The sequence below is a fragment of the Xyrauchen texanus genome, chromosome 35 (assembly GCF_025860055.1).
Source record: "Xyrauchen texanus isolate HMW12.3.18 chromosome 35, RBS_HiC_50CHRs, whole genome shotgun sequence".
Classification (NCBI taxonomy): domain Eukaryota; kingdom Metazoa; phylum Chordata; class Actinopteri; order Cypriniformes; family Catostomidae; genus Xyrauchen; species Xyrauchen texanus.
Genome location: NC_068310.1, coordinates 29,185,041 through 29,201,732, shown reverse-complemented (window position 1 = coordinate 29,201,732; position 16,692 = coordinate 29,185,041). Strand labels below are relative to the sequence as shown.

The window sequence follows — 16,692 nt, the reverse complement described above, 5'->3', positions numbered from 1 at the left end:
GACATTGTCCCATGGTAGTTCTATAATGTATCAAAGGACCATATCTGATCCCATTACGGCCACAGTGATTGGCCACAAAAATCCTCTCCTGTTCAATCTGATTGCCAGACAACTTGGCAGAGTGACTTACTTGATGCATTTGAGTTTTCTACTTGCTTCATGTGCATGCAAACTTAAATGTACGAAAGTGTGACAGGGCGGAGGGCGGGGCCAGGTCGTGATTTTACACACCCAGTCCCTCTCGGAGGCTTGATAAGCCTGATAAGACATTGGGTGTGTAAAATCACGACGCAGACCCGCCCACCACCCTGTCACATTCCTCCCTCGTTCTCTCAGGCCTGGGAGCCCCCGCCATGACGTACACCCCCCCCCCCCCCTTTCCCTGGGTGAGGTCGTGCCTTACACCCCGTCTGCCGGCAGGTCATTCCCGCCTTCCTGAATCTAGGAGGGGACGGGGAGGGAAACAATAATGAAAAATAGGGGGGTACACCCTATAACAGTGCAGTACCGACCAACAAAAAAAATAAAACAGTAAAATTTATAAGAGAGGGAAAAGGCCAAGGCAGTGCGAGTGAGAGAAAAAAAAAACACTTACTCGCCGGTTCTCCGATATGCCGTAGCTTGGTCCTCGGCCACTCCCCCACCCTCTAATGGACGACTACCTCGCATCCCCGGGCGGATCAGAGGCAGTCCTTCAGACCCTGGGGGACAGAATGCCCTGCAGTATTCTCGGGGAACAGAAGGGGTCTCCTCCTCCCCTGGCAGCGGCAGTGAGCACCTCCCCACTCCCGGTCGGCGGTCTCAGACCCCGCCACATTTCAGCGGCTTGTAGGGGTCTCCTCCGCCCCTGGCAGCGGCCCTGAATGCTCCAGGCGGTTGGCTAGGACCCCCTTCTCCCCTCGCGGAGGGCGGCCATTCCTCTGCTCCTCCGTCCCCCAGAAGACGGCCTCGGCTGCTTCGTTGACTTAATTGATGCATTTGAGTTTTCTACTTGCTTCACGTGCATGCAAACTTAAATGTATGAAAGTGTGACAGGGCGGAGGGCGAGGGCGGGGCCGGGCCATGATTTTACACACCCGGTCCCTTTATCCCTCTCGGGGCTTGATTAGCCTGATAAGGGACCCTCCGCCCTGTCACATTAAGATAGTTTTGACTTTCATATGTTCATCTGTTTTCCTCTCTCTCTCTCTCTCTCACACACACACACACACTCACGTTTCTATCTCTTTCTTTCACTCAGGTTTATTGAAAGGCTCTGGCATGATGACAGACCCAGTCGGGACAGATGACAGAAAGCTGAGGCCAGTCGACTTCATCCAGCTTCAGCAGTACATTGACTGTGAGATTGTGGTGCCCACACATCCCTCCTACTCACACTAAATGCTCTGCCTCATTATGAACTATGACTCACTCTCAATCCTTAAGTGTGAAATGACACTTTATTCTCAGGGTCAAAAAACATGCCCCAAAAAACAATGTTCATCTAAGAAGTTTATGGGCCAAATTTACTTACAACCCTACTGGAAAACATCAGGTTAGTCATCAGGCCTTGTTAGGCTGGTCTTTTGGCTGTTTTTAACGGGTTTATGCCACTTTTCAGCTGGGTTAGGTTGGGAGACCAGCTAGGCCTGGTGAGTAGTATAGCTTAAACAAGTTTAGACCATCTAAGACCATCTGGGAGGCCATCTTAGGCTAGATTACAGACTATTCTCACAGTGAAATTGGAAACAGTAGGTTGACTTTTACTCAGCTAAAATCGGTCAAAATTCGAAACACTGCCCCAGTGGCCAAAGCAGTAAAAGTTGTTGGGCGTATGGGCATGTGTGAGCTCCATTTTCCAGGTGAAATGTCCACAGAGGAGCGCCAAAAGCGAGTCGTTAAGTGATTTGTTTTCAGCTGTACAGGCTGTAATACATTGAAGAGAAATGCATATTTTATAAACTGTACCCCCCAACCCAAACTCCAAATCTAAACCTAACCTTCAATGGAGTAAAAAAGTTATGTTACAGGGAAGAATACAACCACATTTGTCGCTAATTATGCGAACTCGGGTCTCCCATGTTGCTGATGCAATGCACTTCCTGGGAAGGAAAACATGCTGGAGCCGATGCAAAAACTTCTGATAGGAGATTCCGCTTGTCAGTGAGTGGCATAATGTAGCTGATCCTAGGGTACCGGAACTCTTGGAAACAACATGCCGACTTCCCATATGAACATGTTGCAGATTAAAGCATTAAATTGTCTCATCTTTTATTTACCCTCATGATATCTCAGGTGTGTATGATTTTCTTTATTTACCAGAACACATTTGAAGAAAAATAGAAAAATATCTTGGATCAGTAGGTCCTTAAAAATTCAAGTGAATGGAGATTTCTCATTTGAAGCTCCAAAAATCACAGACAGTCAGCATAAACATCATCAATACGACTCTAATATTAACATTTAAGTACTTTTTTAACTCTAAATCATGTTTCCGTTCTGCAGCGGTACGCACATGTGACGTAATCGCATCGGCATTAGAAAAATGCGAGAACTGATGCACGAGTGTCACAGCCGGAAGAGCAGCGTTGTTTACAAGTGAGACGGAGGAACACTGTACAGTAGTCAAGTAGCTTGGTTGGTTTTGGTTTAGATCTGTATATATCTGTTTCTTTACTCAGTGGTGTGTTTGTGTGCTTATCCTTAATGTCTCAATGGAGTGGAGAACGTGAGATTACTTCGGTATCATGGCAATGCGAGTACATCACATGAGAGACCGCTTCGTAAGGTATTACATAAATAATTTAGAGATGTGGACGAGATCAGTTATATAGGGTAATTTCCACACATTCTACCAACATGTAAGGATATTTGGTATGCTAAATTTAGAAGGGAATTTAGAGTCTTGAAATATGCTAGCTATGAACTAAATTAAACTGTCCTTATTAGGTAAGGAAATGTATAATGTAATTAGTCGAGTTCGACAACCATTATAAATTAGATAAATAACTAGATTATTTGTCTTTAATCGATTCTCCACCATTGAAATCGTAATACAACCTCTAGTTGTATCAGCTCACAATTTCTACTGTAAGGAATTAGCTTTAATAAGTGAAATATGATTAATTAACTTATTGGAGTGATATTATTCTCATGGCTTATTGAAAATAATATCACATGTATTTAGGTACAGCTTTGAAGCAAAATCATTCAGAAACAGGGATGAGATTATTTATCAGAATATACCACAGTCGTCTTTGAACACAGACAAACTTTATTACTATTCTAAACATAAATCTAATCTAACACATATATAGATAAAACAGGTTGGTGAAAAGAGTGATCAGTACAGTGAAAATGAACTTTATGGAGTCTGTTGACAATACCTTAAGAACCATTTATCCTTCTTTGAGTCTGCATCGATTTGCGATCGGATTACCCAAATTATTAAATTAATACACCAGCACTTTGAGCACAATATTGGAGATGTACTTGCTTGTCTTTGTGGTGTTTTCTTGCGTTCTTTGTGTGGCTTGGTTCTTGGTCGAAAGTTCGTTCCGTCGAATTTCATTGTCTGTATTAATTAGATTAGCTGTGGAGCGAGGCCTTCTCACTCCTTCTCGGGACGTCGAGTCCCGAGCTCCCTTGGATCTCACATGGGGAAGAGTCAGTGCAAAGTCTGAGCAGTCAGCGGAGCAGAAAATGAAGCAGAAGAGAAGAGACCAGAGAAGAGTGAAGAGAGCGTGTTCTTCCTGTTTGGAACTATTTGAACTGAAATTGGCTGCATCCCCCAAAGGTGTCCTGTGCCAATCAGAAGTGACTTTTCAGAGTCACATGGTTAACTGGGTCTTTTCCGACAGTTAAGTCATGGTCCTTTGTTTCAGATTCTTAAAAATGTCCCGCTCAATATGAGTGCATATTTAATCATGAGCTTTATATCTTGAGAATGGTACAAGAGACATGATATTCGTTTTCATCACCTTTCTCTTCATATACCAGCGAATGCTTACAAACTAAACATAAAAATTGTTATGGATGTTATACGTGTAGGTAACAAAACATGAAAATCTCTGGCTACAAAATCATATTGGTTTTACACATCATTGCATTTTATCAAGTTAAGCCTTATAGTTACCATTCTTAGTAGAATGAGATGAATCATACAAAATTAGAGATTATATTTAGCAATTATAGGTGATTGCACATCGCTACACATATTTTAAAGAGTTCCATCAGTCTATAATCATTAATTTATCAGGTACAACTGTTACCACAGTTCAAAGTGATTTTCAGCATTATCTAGCAAGGCTAGATTAAGATGAAATGTCTTAGAGTTGTGCAAATCTGATGGACCTTGTAACCTTACACAGAACAGCCTGGTGTAACTGTGTGGGGGTTCTTGTGAAGGCCTGTTATTTACGATGTTGACACATTTAGTTTTTTTCATAGATTCAAATCATGTTGCTGGAATTCTTCTGCAAATATAATCTTACAGTTTTGACACCCTCGCGTTGGATTATAGTTAAAAAGTACTTAAATATTGATACTTAAAAAAGTGATCATATTGCTTTAGAAGACATTAATTTAACCACTAGAGTCAAAAGATAAATCTCCATTCACTTGCATTTTAAGGACCTATTGAGCTATTTTTCTATTTTTCTTCAAAACGTTCTGGTGAAGAAAGAAAGTCCTACACACCTGGGATATCATGAGGGTGAATAAATAATGAGAGAATTGTAATTTTTGGTTAAGATGCTTGTGGTTGGTTTAAGATAGTTTAAGTTTACATGTACAGGTACTCTCAAAGCTGCTGAGTAATTTGTTTTTCAATGCTAAAATACTTTCTCCTGTCCCAACTTAATGCTTAATTTGGTCACTAAAGACTGTGGTGCTATCAAAACATTTCTCTGTTTGTTGGATCATCCCCACCAGCTCAACACTGGCTCAATCAGTGTAAACCAAATTTGAACTCAGTATAGTTGGATTAATGTTTGCATGGGAAAGTTATTTTTGTACTTTTCCATTGTAATGTAGTATTATCAGTATTAACTAATGCAGTCATTTTGAATAATCAAACACATTACAGGGTCCATGCGTTATTGAAATAGATTCAAGTGTTTTAAGTATTTTTCTATGTATGTACTGAGTTTCTTCAATGTTTTTTTCCATGCAGACAAAGTTGGTCAAGATATAGTTCATTATAAGGTGTGATGTCACTAGTTCTTTTGACAAAATTTAATTTTGTTCTCTTTCCTGGTCTCTCTCTCTCTCTCTCTCTCTCTCTCTCTCTCTCTCTCTCTCTCTCTCTCTCTCTCTCTCTCTCTCTCTCTCTCGCTTGCTTTGCAGATTGCAGTCTGAAAGTAAAAGATGTGTTAAAGGAATTTAATGCAGATGGCAAGTTAGCCAAATACAGACATGGAGAGGTGAGTGAACAGGCTGCCAGGAGCAAACCTTTCTGCCAGCACTCTGCTTTAGTCCAATTACCCATGAACAGATCCATCCATCTCTGTAATGTGAATCACTTTTCGTCTGGTTTAGCATATCAGAGCTCATCTGATGGACTGTTCAAGAAACGTGTACCTGCTTGGTAGATGGGAGCTGTGTTTACCTCAATACTGGTTTAGGAACAATGAGTTTAATATGCATTGCTATGCTGTTTTTAAGGTGTTCTGAGTGGTTTTAGATTATTGCATATACATTTGCTAGAGTACTTTACTTTAAAATATGGTTTTGCCTTTGAGTTATCATAATTTAGTTGTGCTGTTGGTTACTGTGTTTGTCATTTAAATTGTCATGTAGCAATAATTCAAAGCTTATTTTTTACTCGTGTGTTTGATGATTATCACCATCAATGGACAGATATTAAGCTCAAGTTATATTTATTTATATAATGTTCTGTTTAAACAACTTATGATGGCAGCGCGAACACTTACTTTTTTTTAGTTGAAACAACATCATTTTGGTTTTTACAGTGTGAGTGTTTGCAAGGGTGTTTTTAGGGTGTTCTGGATGGTTGCTAGGTCACTTACTGGCTAAAATCAAAACTTGATTTTTTCTTATTTGGTTATTATGGTTCTCAGATATGGTGCAGGTCCCTCATTCATTAGAAGTCTAAAGGATTGTGTCACATTTATATAATTGTATCATATAGTTTAATCGCAAATAGATTTATGACTTTTCATAAATAGAAAAATAAATTACTTCTCAACAAGCCGCATGATTTGAGGGATTATTCCTGTCCGAAACACAAACAAAGCTCAAAGAATTTTGAATATAATTGAATTTGTAATGTCACGGTCACACCGAGCATACAAAATGACTTTATGCACACACTACACTGCAAATAGTATTTCAAAATCATGGGAATGTTGCTCCTGAAGATTTTCTTTTCAGATATTCTCATGTTGCAAAGGTCTTTTTATAGTACCTGATAGGTGGATGTTTTTTGAGCTGACTGTGTGCTGACATGGCTCTAAAACATTATAAATCATTTGAATATCTTTTTCTATGGAGTTTTGTTTTGGTTAATTTTCCATTGTCTTATTCTGAACTTTATATTTCACTTGTGTTGCAAGTGTTGCAACAAAAACAAAATAAGCAAAGAATTATTTAGTGGAAATCTAATATGACAGAATGCACCGTATAGCATGATTTTCCTTTTAAACTCCAAAATGAATGCCTGTATCCTCTGGCGTTTGAAGTTTGAATACTCTTTCCTTTTGTTCTCTTTTAACTCCATTAAGAAGTAGGACAGGAACAGCACACACTGTTAGTAGAACTAGGATTAGGTTTGTAGTGCAAAATGTAATTGGATCTCCCTTACATTCCCTTGAGAAGGTTCCAGATATTTTTAAGTCTATATTAGTTTCCATAATGTGTACCTTCTGATTATCAAAATAGAAGTTATTAAAAAGCCCAATTATATTTTTAAAACCCCCAAAAATGTAATTCTATATATATATATATATATATATATATATATATATATATATATATATATATATATATATATAAATATTTGGTCTACATTTGTCTTCATTTGATTTACTAGAATAGGCAAACCCATTTATTAGAAGGGGGTGTCAACATACTATTGGCCATGTGCTAGTATTATTCGTGTGTATTAGTGTGTTCGTGTAAGTGCTGTGTTTTAAAGTTAAACTGCATTAAAGATTTTAATGTTCCTCACCCATTTTGTATTGATCAAAACTGCATAATTTTTGTTCTCCACATTAGTGCATTGATGAGCGAGGGTTCCGTCTCTTCCTGAAGACGTATTTGGAAGTGGAGGACTTCCCTGCAGATCTGTGCAAGCGCTTGTTCAGCTCATTCCAGAACTCAGAGTCGGCTAAATCAGATGAGAACAGTGAGTCAACTGTTTAAAACTGTCATTAAGTTTAGTGAGGACTGTGACAGGGCGGAGGGCGGGGCCGGGTCGTGATTTTACACACCCGGCCCCTTATCAGACTAATCAAACACAATCTGTGTGCGTGTGGGCGCGCGCGTGCGTGTGCGCTCATTAAACTATTATTTATATTGTCAAGACGGTTCTCGCCTCCTCCTTTCCGTTGTTCCCTTTACAAGGACATTTGTGAGGGGATTAGTGAGACCTACATACAGTATAAGTACATCTCTGCCAGTCACGTTTAACTATTTAAACCCCTTATCATTATTTGATTTTATTTCAGCCAAAGTTTGCCTGAGAAATTATCTCATCTAGTGGGTTCAACACTAGTAAAAGTTTGTGACACTGTTGATAACCGCATAAAATACATTTGAATTGACTGTCAGTTTGTGAAACAATCAAAACTGCATTTTGCATTAATGAAAATATAGCCACAAGACAGAGGTCCAATGCAAGTTAAGTTCAATCAGCAGCATGATATTGATTACCAAAAACAAATTAAAATGTACCCTTGTTTATATAAAAAAGCAGTTTTAAAGTTTTAAAAGTATAGCCACAAGATAAAATCGCTTACTAATCTTTTCTGTGTAAAGTTATATCTAATATTACAACTTTGTTGCCATAGTGAGCTAACACTGTTAAAACCTTTAAGCGATTTTATCATACTAAAATCATGTAAAACAGAGATTTGATCACATTAAAATCATGTAAACAAATGATAATGGACTGGTCCCATTCACTTCCATTGTAAGTGCCTTACTGTAACCACAACTGGTTTTTAATAATCGAGGGACAGGTTGAAATTGTTTTATGTGGTAATCACTTTTATGCTACAAATGCCATTGATTGAGCTTAACTTGTACTGAACCCAAAACATTCCTTTCATTAAACTGTATATGTGTTAGAATGAGACTAGCATAATAAAATTGCTAACTAACCCTGCAAAGACATATTCAATCTTTCAACTCCTGTCATGACTATGTAAAGCCTTAAACACAGGAACCTTTACAGGATACACTCAAGGAGAGAAGAAAGGGATATGAAGTAAATACTGTATCTGCAAAGTATTGCTTACATGAAGCAAACTCAACCAAAAGGAATTAATCTACCTAGAACAGTGGACCCATCACTAAAAAGATCATTTAGATAACATTACAGCTCAAATATGACATTTAAGGATTAATAGTAACTGTTTAACAAAAATATGAGCTTCACATTCTGCTTCGGAACTTCTTTGTGATGCTCTGCCCAACAGACCTCCATTGTAAGTGCATCACTGTGTTGGACGAGCCAAAATAGTTTTTTGTGGTATTCAGCAGCATGTCATAGATGCTGTCTATAGAGCTTAACTTGTTTTGGACCCAGAACATTCCTTTAATTAGGCATTTAATGACTGTAAATTGTCACTTGGTCATTTTTTATTTGTATTTAATTGAATTGATTTATTTTGCATAACGTGCTTCATTGTCTTTGCTTTCTGTGTTAGGGGAAGTGTTCCTGAAGGACGTGTCCTGTTATTTCTCTCTTCTGGAAGATGGACAGCCAAGGGACAAGCTTGAATGTAAATCTCTTTCAAATATCTAAAATGTTTTGAAAACTGTGCAATATGGAAGAACTTGACTAGTAGTCACACTAGGAAGTTGTCACGAGGGCTATATCTCATTAACTATAAGGTTTAGAGTCAATAGTCAAATTACGCAAGGGTGTGTTTTCTCTAGCAGTGGTTCTGTATGTTGGTTTCAAACACCTAGATCAAAACCCTGTTAAGTTAGAATCAGTTTTGTGAATTCTACCCTCTAAACTAATTCCAATATCATTTGCTATAGATGTTGGCTAAACAAGTGAATACAATGAAACAATACTACCAAGGCAAGGCTCACCTACAGTATATAATGAAGGTAGTTTTTAATCAGAAGTTAAACCTTGTTCTAAAAATGGGGAATTTTTCAAAAGAATTTCAAGTCTGGAAAGTTTGGGGGCATGTTGTTACATGTGTTTTAATTACAATGTTCGTTAGCCAAAACAAAAGCTTGATATTTTTCTGTGCTACCTTACACTGTGTACATTTGGATGGAAAGCCTACCTACAGTATATAATGGGCTGTTTAGTGGCAGGTGCCACTGTGACAACTTACACCATAAAGTGTGACAAAATGCCCTGTCATTGCTGCATTTCCCCTATTTGATCCTCATGTCCCCATGTTTCTCACTTGCAGTTGCCTTTAGACTTTATGACAGAGATGGGAACGGAGTTCTGGACAGTTCGGTGGGTGGTCATAGCCAATCTTTGTAAAACAATGGACAAATTGTTTAGACTCATTATGGCTATAAAATGTGGCATACATAAACTTATTTCCATTTCCTCATTATGTAACAAAACTGAATCATCTTATTTCAATTATGTCTTTTAGTAAGCTTTTAACCTATCATGTTTCTGTGAAACAGGAAGTGGACCGCATTATTGCCCAGATGATGCATGCAGCAGACTATCTTGGTTGGGATGTGTCTGAACTGAGGCCTGTGAGTTTCTTTTATGTTTGAGTGTGTGTGTGTGTGTGTGCATGTGTGTGTGTGTGTGTGCGCGTGTGTGCGCGCGTGTGTGTGATAGCTGCCAAGAAGCATTGAAATGTCTGTTCACTCTGCAAGACATTTACAGCTTTAACTACACCCTATTAGAGAGAAATTCCTCATGCATCAGCTTGTCATGGAGCAAATAAGAAAGGAAAAAAATGAATCTCACAAGATATTTGCCTAATGTTCCCATTTTTGAAAGGGTCTCACGGTTTGCATAAGATTATTTATCATGCACATTGCCTTAGGCGGTAATTTGGTTATATAATGTACAGGTTACAACAGAAATTAGATGGTTTTTGTTTGCGACCCACGCACATTCTCATCTGCTTTTCACTGTGTTCTCAGGTACTGAAGGATATGATGACAGCAATTGATTCAGACAGCAGTGGAACGGTGTCTTTGGAGGAATGGGTGGAGGGGGGCATGAATAACGTCCCCCTGCTGGTGTTGTTGGGACTGAAGGTGGGAAAGCACAAACACAATGCAACAGAGCTGTTCCGGTTGTGGTCCAAAAACTCAGAAGAGAATTTGCGTTTCATAGCAATGGGTTTTCTCTGGATTTTCCTATGGGTTTTTATAATTGCAGTTTTGGATTTATGAGTAAAATAAGGTCTGTGGTAAACATTACTTGAAGATCCTTGGATGTATTGTTCTTCCACATAAATTACTCACGTTATACCTCAAACGTGAATTATAAAGTTGCCATTTTTTTTTAATAAGTATGTTGCTAGAGAAGGACTACAACAGTTTTCCATTTTATCAGGCCTGTACACTCACATGCTTGAGGTAGTTGTAGTCCTAATTTAGGAACTTGCTTGCAACATATATATTTTTTAAAACACGGCAGCTTCATAATTCACGTTTGAGGTTTGAATGTGTGTAATTTATTTTGTAAAACAAAATGTCCATGTAAATTCAAGAAATGTTTACTACAGACCTTATTTTACTCATAAATTAAAAAAAAAACATTATTAAAACGAATAGAAGATTCCTGAGGGATCCCATTGCGAATCGGCCTTCTGGGTTCGCCTATAAATTGAAGTCACAGCTGAACAGTGCTATTGCATGTCAGCATGAATTTGCCAAGTATTAAACATGAATATACAATTAACAATAGATGATAATAGACGGTCAGAAATAAAAAAAAAAGATTACATTTGTGAAATATTCATGGAAATGCTAATAAAATGCTAATTGTTAGAGAGTTCAGCCTCAGAGAGGCAGTAAACTTGCCACAAATCCACCACTGATCATTTTCACATGCAAATGAGATTTGCCGCAAATTGTCCATTGTTGCCAACGGTTTTCTGCAGGTTAACCACTACCAGTGAAGAGCAGCAAACTTCTGGCAAACATATGCTGCAAATCACAAGCTCATTTGCATGTGAAAATAATGAATGGCAAATATGAGGCAAGTTTGCGTCTACTTTGACCCAACTCTAAATTTAGCTTTGGAACAAATTCGAAGTCAGGTTTCTTTCATCTGTGAGCAGGGAGTGAGCAAGGAGTGGGAAATCTAAAACCCGGAGTGGAGTTAGAGAGGAGTGGGGAGAGGAAATTGCTATCGCTTCACTCACATGCTCTGGTTCCAGATGCAGATTTGGAGGACTGGGGGGCTATTTTTGGAGGGTTCAAGACAATTTTTTCCTCTGTGTCAAGACTTGTGTCAAGTTTAACACCCAGAAAGCTTGGCTTGTTCTCTTTACAATTTATTCATTGTGTCTAACATTACACTGTTCAGCATAGAACAGATCAGGTTCTTTTGTAACAGTGGCTCAGCTTCACCATAGCAAGGCAAAGCGATGATGACTTCACACTGGTGCAAATAACAGTTCTATTACACCCTCGCAAGCATGCATTGATATTCACAACCATTTGCATCACACATGGCTTAGTTACTGTCTCGGTTTGCATACAAACACAATTTTATGTTTCTAGCATAGTGGGGTTTTCAATTGACTTCTATTGTTTATAGACTTAGCAAATGATTTTTTCTATCTTCTGACTCTAAACCTAACCCACATAGAAAGCTTTTTGCATTTTAACTTTTTTCATGAAGGTATAATTTAGTATGTTTTTTTAAGCTGTTTTTCTCATGGGGACTGTTGGCTGGTTCCCAAGTTAACATTCAAGTCAAGTCAAGGCAAGTCGTTTATATTTGTATAACACTTTTCACGACACACATCGTTTCAAAGCAGCTTTACAGGAAATCGTGCATTAACAAAAACAAATTACAAAATAAGTCAAATAACTTACAGTCTTACAGTGATCATTGTGTAGTTTGATTAAATATGATTGTAAATTGTGTATAGAAATTAAATAATTAAATAATAATTGTATTTAGAACCCCAGTAAGTAAGCTGAAGGTGACTGTGGCAAGGAACACAAAACTCCATAAGATGTTGTTTAATGGAGAAAAATAACCTTGGGAGAAACCAGACTCACTGTGGGGGCCAGTTCCCCTCTGGCCAAACAATACCTATAATGTCAATATTAGTTATTTGTGTGCAGTGCAATCATGGTTTTAAATTTGTATGCGTTTAGGTCCATTGTTTTAAAAATATGAACTGTAAGATTAACGACTAATGTCTTTGAAGTCCATCCTGGATTAACTGCAGAAGTTCACATAGATGCATTCTTTGTGAATTGGCTGATGAAGGCTTTTGTTGGCAATTAATTGATAGTCTATGTATTCCATTTTAAGAGTGTTGTCCATCAATAATAGACAAAGGTGATGCAGGCAGAGATCAATGATGAGGTGCATCACAGTTCAACCGGCAGGTAATTTCGTTGCGGTTCGGTGAGGTCTATCCTAAATCCAAGGTTCAGGCAGTTGCATATGATCTGATGTCTTACAGTTGTAGCTGGCATCAGTTCATCCTCTGAAGTCAAAAGACTGAAGTGATGTCTGGCTAGCACTGGATGTAGTTTCTCTCAGCGACACGTATAGTGGAGTCCGACACCAAGCAGGAACGGAGCTGGATCTGGCCGGCTCTGGTAACCTCAAGATGTGAATCCTGAGGTTGAGACATGGAAACAAATAGAAAAATATTAGTGTACATGCCATTCAATTTTATGCAGATTTATTGATCACGGTGGATGTCCTGCGTAACACTAGACCACTAGCTGGCTTCACACTCTCCAGTGAGCTAAAGCTAACTTAAGCTAACAACAACAGTGCTCTGTCTGTTTATACTGTACCAATGTACAGGGTTGGGAGAGTACTTTTTTTATTTATTCCACTACAGATTACATGCTGTAAAATGTAATTTGTAACATATTCTGTTAGATCACTCAAACCTAGCATAGAAGTCGTTCAGCGCATCTGGAAGGAAGGCATCTTTGTCACAGGCAGCTGATGTTGTCCTGTAGTTGGTGATGGCCTGGATGCCCTGCAACATGCGCCGCATGTTGCCGCTGTCCTGGAAGTGACTGTGGATTCTCTGGGCATGTGCGCGATTTGCCTCTGATGGCCTGGGACAGTTTGGCCTTGTCGCCTGCATTGAAGTCGGAGTCTCGGGTCCTCAGCAACGCACGCACCTCCGCAGTCATCCACGGCTTCTGGTTGGAGCATGCGGTGATGGTCTTGGAGAAGGTGACATCATCAATGCACTTGCTGATGTAGCTGGTCACCAATGCTGTGTATTCCTCCAAGTTGGTAGAGTCGCCATATGTTGCAGCCTCCCTGAACATGTGCCAGTCAGTACACTCACAACAGTCCTAAAGAGTAGAGATGGCTCCTGCTATCCAGGTTTTCACCTGTTTCTTGTTTTCACTTTAACATTCAAAGAGAATTTGATCCACTGGCATCATGCTGACAGATCAGGTAGCATAATTAAAATTACACAGTATAGGGAAGTAACAATTATTAAAGACATTTGTTATTAACACCAGTCATCTTCAGCGGTCACTGTCATTTTCAGTAAATGCAATTTGTACTGTCACGTACACGCTATGTATCTTGAAATGGAAATTCCGACTTATTCCTGAAAAAGTTGCACGTGCAATCCAGGCCTTTGTAGCATGGTCATGCTCTGCCACAAATCAATTCTAGGGACTTATTTTCACCTGTCCAGAATTGAGGCACGGGTGCCGTGGGCGGAGGGGGGTATTCTGAATCATCAAGCCCAGTTACGGCATGTTTGTGCGGGTTGAGTTTCAGATCTCCTGCCCAGTCGCCTGTGGTTCCCGCCTGAGTCACTCAAACCAAAGCTCTATTAATAAAGAACTGATGTGACTGCGTGAGTCATAATGTCTCGAGTCGTCCCACACCACATTCAGTTGGCCATTGAATTTACAACAAATACCTAATGGGTGAGATAAGATAAGGATACATTGTGTAATAAACAAGTAAATGACACTAAAAGGAGTGGTGGTGGTGTAGTGGGCTAAAGCACATATCTGTTAATCAGAAGGTCACTGGTTCGAGCCCCACGGCCACCACCATTGTGTCCTTGAGCAAGTCACTTAACTCCAGGTTACTCCGGGGGGATTGTCCCTGTAATAAGTGCACTGTAAGTCGCGTTGGATAAAAGCGTCTGCCAAATGCATAAATGTAAATGTAAATGTAAAAGGTGTAGTATGTAAGATTCAGAAACCCTTGCTATTAATGACACTTGTGGCCATTAATTGAACTGCAGCCATCTACCTGTAGCTCATGCTTGCGCTCGTGCACACACTCCATAGGGACGCAAACGATCAAGCATCAGCCAAAACTATGATGTAACATACAAAGAGAATTTGATCCACCGGCATCATGCTGACATATGAGATATAATTAAAATTACACAGTTATGACTGTTTTATAAAACATTTACTGTTGCACCACACTGTTATGTTGCACTATTGTATGTTTTGTATGTCATATGTTGTACTTGGATCAAGAAACCTAGTAGATTTTAATCCCCAAAAGTTCCCTCCAGGAATCAAATGCCCTGCCTATGTTCATTCAAAATTTCACTCAACCACTATCACATTCCTGCTTAGCCAGATGGGATTCAGTAGAAGGCCTTCGGGAGTGTGCATAAATGTCATATCCTTTGGATTTTCCCGGCAAAACCAACCACTCCCTTTGCATGAAAATCAGTCTACAGGCTTTAATAAGCAACGTAGGAAGTCTGGGAAGGGCTCATTTTTTTAAGTTGCGTTACAAGCTGTTCATACTTTGGCAAAAATAGCAGAATATTACATGAAAATTGTTACATACTACAACTTTATCTCATCTATTAATAAAGTGATTAGAAGTAATGTACTTTTGCTATGAGAGTACATATGTTATTGCTGTCTCTTAACCTTGTTTACTTTGAATCTTACATTCTTAACCACTGGTTGTGAATCATAGGATAGGGCCTGTTCCAAAACCCAGTGAGCTGCCTTCTATGGCAGCATTCTAACCGACATGGAACGTCATAAGTAACCAATTTGGAACACAAACATTCCCGTGGTTCACATTAGAAACTAAAACTCAGAATTAATCTCAAACAAATGACACGAGAGGAGGGACACAATACAGTAATGAGCTTAAATATGCATAGCACACACATTTTTTATAGAATGGCCAGTTTTCTATTATTGTAAACAATTTTTATGGTTACTTTTCAGAATCTAATGGATTCTAATATTTTTGTAATTACGTAAAGTGTTAATTATAATTATTTTTCTAGTAAAAATTCTCATACCAGCTTTCTTGGAACAATGGTGCATTTCAATAAAGACCGCAAGATAAAGCGGAGTCACGTGACGCCATGCGAGGATCGGATGTGTTAATGGCGAGCTCTGCGCACTTTGCTAGTTTTAACACTTTTAATGACATAAACCGGTGAGATTCAATACACTCTGTTCCATAACTGTTCTAGGAGGACAATATGTCAAAGAATTCAAAATCCTCAGGCTCTGGAGACAATAATATACACTTACATGCTCAAGCTGATGCCCCTGAGCAGGCCGTGAGCCTTGGAGTCAGATTAGATTGAGAGGTGCGGGATATGCGACGAGAGATGCTGAACATGTTGGCAGTGCTGAGGAAGGTCATTGCTGACTTGAAGGATCTTGCTGTGATACGTCGTTTGATCACTGCCATGGAAGCGAAGTTCACTGATGTGGTTACAAGAGTGGAGGATGTCGAGAAAGGATAGATTATCTGGAGTCATCGGAGAGGGAATTATCTGCTAATCCACTAGCGACCAAGGTGGATTTGGAGCGGGTCTAGGAGTTTATTTTGTAAAGTACCACAAATTCAGGACAGTTTTAAGGATGAATCTACACATGCTTTGTACTTATTCCTCCTATTGGCTGGAGTTTGATATGTGGAGTATTTCTTGCAAGACATTGGAGTGATTAAGTCAGATTAACAGATTAAAGATAAATTAGGAAGAGTCATTATTGATTTAGCTGTAATTCAGGGACAAAGTTTTATTTTGGCTAATATTTATGCACCTAACATTGATGATCAGAGCTTTTTATAGATCTTGAAAGGATGTTGCAAGCCGCTGGCACCCCTCATGATATAATATTGGGAGGAGACTTTGATTTTTTGATGGACTCAGTCCTTGACCACAGTGAAGCAAAAGTGTGCAAGCCCTCTAGAGCAACACTGATGCTTCACAGGATGTGTACAAATCTTGGTTTTACAGATTTTTGTAGACTTTTGAACCCATCTGGGAGGGACTATACATTTCTTTCATTAGTCCATAAGATTTACTCTAGAATAGATTTAGTTTTTTTATCCAAGTCCCT

The 16,692-nt window shown here is 39.0% G+C and overlaps 1 protein-coding gene across 2 annotated transcripts in view; it reads left to right on the top strand.

The window, feature by feature from the left end:
• LOC127628961 (diacylglycerol kinase alpha-like) overlaps positions 1 to 16,692 on the top strand; it is a 55,030-nt gene that overhangs the window by 19,618 nt on the left and 18,720 nt on the right. The window contains exons 2-8 of one of the 2 annotated variants that reach the window (XM_052105959.1): positions 1,241 to 1,339; positions 5,326 to 5,402; positions 7,216 to 7,345; positions 8,871 to 8,945; positions 9,600 to 9,649; positions 9,829 to 9,903; positions 10,303 to 10,419. In XM_052105959.1, the coding sequence (XP_051961919.1) occupies positions 1,261 to 1,339; positions 5,326 to 5,402; positions 7,216 to 7,345; positions 8,871 to 8,945; positions 9,600 to 9,649; positions 9,829 to 9,903; positions 10,303 to 10,419 (603 nt within the window). In that variant the 5' untranslated portion in view covers positions 1,241 to 1,260. The other variant, XM_052105958.1, reaches the window with a different exon arrangement.